Raw genomic sequence first — 6,000 nt, 5'->3', positions numbered from 1 at the left:
TGTCCCCTGCATTGGCAGGCGGATTCTTAACCACTGTGCCACCAGGGAAGTCCCTAAGCTGTGTTTTGTGGGTTTTTTTTTTTTTTTTTTTTTGCGGTACGTGGGCCTCTCACTGTTGTGGCCTCTCCTGTTGCGGAACACAGGCTCCGGACGCGCAGGCTCAGTGGCCATGGCTCACAGGCCCAGCCACTCCGCGGCATGTGGGATCTTCCCGGACCAGGGCACGAACCCGTGTCCCCTGCATCGGCAGGCGGACTCTCAACCACTGCGCCACCAGGGAAGCCCAATCACATTTTCTAATAAATAAAATATGTATGCTTGACTAGAATTTTTATTTGAGAATTGTACAGAATTCCAAAAAGGCATAAACTTTGTAGAGACCTTTAAAAAAATGTCCAATAAAATTGCCTTTATTTTTTTTCCTTGAAGAAGTACTACTTATGCAGTATCATTTCAATTAAAATGTAACTCCTGAGAGAAAAAGAGTAGAAAGAAGAGAGCACAGTTTTTTATACATTGTGCTGAGAAATACGAGACCTTCCTACATGAAGACTAATCCAGTCAAAATAATTGGCCACTTTTGTGTAAACGCCTGGGAACTCTGAATTTCCGCAGTTCTCACCCCAACTCACAACACCCCAAACATAAGTCACATTGTTGGCATCCTTACAGACTAAGGGGCCTCCAGAGTCCCCTTTACAGGCATCAATAGAACCATCATCTGTACCTGAGAAAGACCAAGGAAAAAGAAAATCATTTACTTCCATTTGTCAAGGCTGCCATGCCGACTTCCTGCCTCTTCCACCAATGACTGTACTGACACTGACTTTCTTACACTTGCCTAACAGGCAATAACACGTGCGCTCCCTTACAGAGCGGGCCCACGGACTTGTAGAGATGCAGGTTGGGAAATGCTGTGTCTTCTACTCATTCTCCAAGTTTAGCAAGGGCTCCCCCTCCTTCCTCTACTTTGTGGAAGCATATACTATGATGAGATAGCAATCTGAAAGTAGCTTCAAAGGCTGAGTGGGAAAATAATAGAAGTACCTAGTGATCATTGAGTGCTTAATATGTATTAGTCATTCATTGTTTTAAATCTCACCACAACCCTATGAGAGAAGTATCATTATTATCCCTATTTTAAGATGAGACAAGACACAGAGAAGTTAACTAACTTGTCTAAGGTCATACAGCTAATAAGTGAGAGAGCCTGGACTTGAACCCAGGCAAACAGACCTTGGAGCTTGTCCTCTTAACTGTGCTATTGCCCCTTTTGTCCTCTGTAATCCTGAACTCCATTTCAAGATGGGAGGGCACAGGAAATGGCCTGTTTACTTTCTTCTCACTCTTATGACTTTCTAAGATTTTAAATCACTGTATCCAAGAAGTTATAGGAGGTCAATAACTCTGCCTTTTTCTATAACCCACTATTTATAAATGGTTTCAATAAAGTGTCCTAAATGCACTACTCTGGCTGGTACCCTGCCTTTGGGTCACCAACAAAAGTAGGGACTGCTGTAGTTGTGTTAGGTAGTAGCAGTAGCATCCCTGTGATCTTAAAGGAGAGAGTGGAAGGTATTGTGGGAAGTATAAAGGGATTTCCGAGGAGGGAGAATTTACTTCCAACTGGACGCATTTGAAATGAGATCATTTGGATTTTTACTTAGAAGTCTGGGTTTTGATCCCGAATATACCACTTGTCGTCTGTAAGACTTGGGCAACTTATATAGCTGCTCTGCATCTCACTTTCCTCATCTATTAAGATCACCAAGGTTGCAGGTGAGGAAACTTGCTCAAGGTCACACATGTAGTAATTGGTAAAAACCGGAATGTAAACCCAGGCAGTCTGGTTCCAGAGGCTGTGCTCTCAATCACCTTGCTAGACTGCTGCATAATGGCTTAAGGAAGATTTTTCCTCTTGGTATCAGATTGTGGAACTTGAGCTGAGGGAAAGGGGCTGAAAGAGTTTGATGATGCAAGAGCCAGAGACCAAAGGAAAGAGTTGGAGGCCCAGATAAAGGGGGTGACTCAGTGGGGAGGAAAAACACGTTTGGTTAGTGAGTGTAGAGACATTTCTGAGAAGCCACTCAGTGCTTACCTGCACACTCCATTTCTTTTTCAAAGTAGCGATCTGGGTAGAACTTAGAGCAGTTTGCTATTAGGTGAACTTCACCCCACTTAAGTGAATAGACTTTTTGGTTATCTAAACAAAGAGAGAAAACAAGTAGACATTTTGAAGTTACAAATGAGAGCTCTAAGTATTTACTTTCATAATTTAGTAAACCATTAGGAACATATAAGAATATATATTTTCTTTAATACATATGTAAACTTTTGAGGATAATTGATTAGCAAACTTAGTCATACAACTGATGGTATCCCCAGTTTCTAGAATTGTCTTTCTAAAAATAGTCAAGGGGCATTATTGAACGTCTGGCCTGGGTACTGTGAGATGAATAGGATAGACTATTCCACTCTGATCACTGAGTCCAGTGGCAGGGCTGGGGGATGGCTAGGAATCTGTTATCAGCTTACGTAAATAGCTCCTGTCTTCTTATAGTCCCTTATTTCCTTGAAAGGGCTTGTTAGAGTGCAAACAACTTTTTAATATAAGAATTTAAGATGAAGGAAATACATATGAAGTTACCAGTATCTATGTGTTTTTGCTTCTGTGAGGAACTCTATCTCCTAAACGATCTGAAAGTGATTGAAAGAGGATTTAGGATTTCCTTTCCTTTTAAGTCACAGATTTGGGACTTGAACTTGGTCCAAGGAAAGACAAGGACCAGGTGCTGTTGCTGATTGACAGTCCAGGGAAGATGACAACAACCTAAGAACACAGGGTGAGATGTCTCAGGTACAAGGAGTAAATTTTTGCCCTGTCTCCCCTCTTCCTTTCTCCCAGCTTGCAGCAACTTTTATGTGCTCTAAGAGGGCAGGGGCTAGGCCTGATTCATTCACTGCTGCACCAGCACCCAGCCTCATGCTAGCACAGATCAGTTACTTAATAAATATTTATGTAATTAATGCAGGAACTCAGTAATTCTATTATACACTAAATATTTTATGCCAAATGACGTGGCTCCTCAATTAATCTCTAAACTACCTGGGGACAGAGACCTCTTGCTTATCCTGAGAGGACACCGCCACAGACCCTAGCAGTGTATTGAGCATGTAGTAGTTAACTGTAGGACTAATATTCTTCTCTTCTGGGAAGCAGAGGAAGAAACAAATCCACCAATGTATGTAGCAAATCAGGAAAGAGTTTTTTTCTCCCTCAAGTCCTACTTCAAGTTAGTCTTAATATGACTACCTTATTCAGGATAACAGCTTTTCAAAAATTAGTAATTTATTATTTCCCCTAACTCAAGATAAGCCTTCAAAAACTGGGAGCTCTTGTAACATGTGAGAGATTTTTAAGAATCGGGAGATTGCTTCCTCCCCTGAACTCTTGTTTTGTATGTTTCTTGAAGCCTCTGTCACGTTCTGCTGTCTGGTGGGGGCATTCACGTCTGATGGCGCCTCTGTACTGTAAGTCCCTTGAGAGCTGGCCTTTGCCATCCCACTTTGTAGGCTCAGCATCTCCTGTTTGTTGGCTGGGTCCATATTTTTCAGCAGTGAGACCTTAGCACTTTAGCCTTACTATCTTGCACTCACAGAAAGGGCTCAATAAATGTGCTGAATCACATTTGATTAATAAATAAATCAGTGCATAAGAATATCTCTACTAGTTTATAGAAAATACATGGAACAGAAGCACATGTTAAATGCCACATCAAGGATACAATCATCCAGACCCAAGGTGTGGAAATTCTAAAATAAGAATGACCCAGTTCCATTTAAAATAAATACGTTTTAAATGAAAGGAAGAGGTAACTGTTCTAGATTAAAAGAGATTTAAGAAAAATAGCCACTGAATGCAATGTGTGGACACTGTTTGGATCCCAATGGAAATAATCTGATTGTAAAAATTTTTTGTAAATAATTAAGGCACGTTCAACACAGCTGGTTATTAGACGATATTACGGAATCATTTTTATTTTGTTGAGTATGAAGGGTGTTGTGGTTTTGTTTTTGTTTTTGAAGTCCTTACCTGGTAAAGATGTATACTGGAGTATTCATGGGTAAAATTACGTGATAGCTGGGATTTGATTTGATATGCTCCAGGAAAAAGTAAGTGCATGTGGGGGAATATGTTGAAAACCTCCTGATTTCTCTTTCGGATCCTTTCTCCACCCTTCAATGCCCTGCCCTCTGCCCTGAGAGCCTAAGCTGGAGGGATTGCCTCGATAGGAATGCCTTCACCTCTGGTTTCCAGCAGAGGACTCCAGCAGAAGGGAAGGAGGGAAGGAGAGAGGATAGTGAGATTGGGGCTGGCTATAACCTTCAACCCAAGGTCATTACTTCTCTCAAGGTAGCCTGCTTTACCTAAGACTCTTTCTCCTGGTAACTTCTCCTTCACCTTATACCTTCAGATCCAGGAAAGGTCTCAGTTCTGGTACTGTTAGTCCTGGGTTCCTGCATAGCCCTTGTGGTTCCCCAACCTCCCACCTACATCTTTGTTATTAACTCCTTTACGAATAAACTTTCCTAATTATCCGATTGTGATTGTGATCAATTCAGGGAGCTAAAACAAGAATGGTGGAATGTTGATAACTGTGAAGGCTGCGTGAGGAAAGGTAGGTCTATTTTACTTTTATCTCTTCTTTTGTGAGTACATGTGAATGTACATAACAAAAATTTTTAAAAAACAGAACATGGAATTCCCTGGCTGTCCAGTGGTTAGGACTCTGCGCTGTCACTGCCAAAGGCCGGGGTTCAATCCCTGGTTGGGGAACTAGGATCCCACAAGCCTCAAGGTGCAGCCAAAATAAAATGACATAAAATATTAAAATGTTGATATTAAAAAAACAAACAGCCAAGAGGCACATGAGAAGATGCTCAGTATCACTAATTATTAGAGAAATGCAAATTGAAACTACAATGAGGTATCACCTCACACCGGTTAGAATGGCCATCATCAAAAAATCTACAAACAACAAATGCTGGAGAGGGTGTGGAGAAAGAAAACCATAATTCGAATTTTTACAAGCACTCCAGTGTTCATTGTAGCATTATTTACAATAGCCAGGACATGGAAGCAACCTAAATGTCCATCGACAGAGGAATGGATAAAGAAGATGTGGTACATATATACAATGGAATATTACTCAGCCATAAAAAGAATGAAATAATGTCATTTGTAGCAACATGGATGGACCTAGAGATTGTCATACTGAGTGAAGTAAGTCAGACAAAGACAAATATCACATGATATTGCTTATATGTGGAATGTAAAAAAATGGTACAAATGAACCTATTTACAAAACAGAAATTGAGTCACAGATGTAGAAAACAAACTTATGGTTATCAAGGGGAAAGGGGAGGGAGGGGATAAATTGGGAGATTGGGATTGACATATGACATAGTAGACATACAAAGTCTATTATATATAAAATAGATAACTAACAAGAACCTAATATATAACACAGAGAATTCTATTCAATACTCTGTAATGACCTATATAGGAATAGAATCTAAAAAAAGAGTGGATATATGTATATGTATAACTGATTCACTTTGCTGTATGGCAGAAATTCACACAACATTGTAAATCAACTATACTCCAATAAAAAATTTAATTAAAAAAAAGAACGACTATAAGGACATAATACTTTCTGGATGAATTAATTACTAATAAAATTTTAGTATTTTGTAAATCTTGGGTATTCAAACATACCACAAATCCAGGTTCATTTACATGCGTATTTTATACTTTTCAATATGGCAATTATAAAGAATGTGTTGGAATAGGAGTCTATTAGACTAATGCAGCGAAGTTATTTACAAAGAGTTTAAGAGGTCGAAAGGAAGCTAAATTTCTAGGCTGACTTCGAGAAGAAGGGAAAAGCATGGCCTAAATTAATTCTAATCTATCTCCAATTTAGCATGTCTTGCTAA

The 6,000-nt window shown here is 39.7% G+C and overlaps 1 protein-coding gene across 7 annotated transcripts in view; it reads right to left on the bottom strand.

Moving 5' to 3' along the window:
• Window positions 1-313: 313 nt before the first annotated feature.
• The window catches only part of CFI (complement factor I), a 37,918-nt gene continuing 32,231 nt past the window's right edge, over window positions 314-6,000 (bottom strand). For all 7 annotated transcript variants that reach the window (XM_067735333.1, XM_067735334.1, XM_067735335.1 and 4 more), the window contains 2 exons: window positions 2,099-2,203; window positions 314-727 (listed from right to left, as the gene is read on the bottom strand). In XM_067735333.1, the coding sequence (XP_067591434.1) occupies window positions 510-727; window positions 2,099-2,203 (323 nt within the window). In that variant the 3' untranslated portion in view covers window positions 314-509. The remainder of the gene's footprint in view (window positions 728-2,098; window positions 2,204-6,000) is intronic.

This window comes from Pseudorca crassidens, chromosome 4, assembly GCF_039906515.1.
Source record: "Pseudorca crassidens isolate mPseCra1 chromosome 4, mPseCra1.hap1, whole genome shotgun sequence".
Lineage (NCBI taxonomy): Eukaryota > Metazoa > Chordata > Mammalia > Artiodactyla > Delphinidae > Pseudorca > Pseudorca crassidens.
This window is presented reverse-complemented; position numbering and strand designations above follow the sequence as displayed.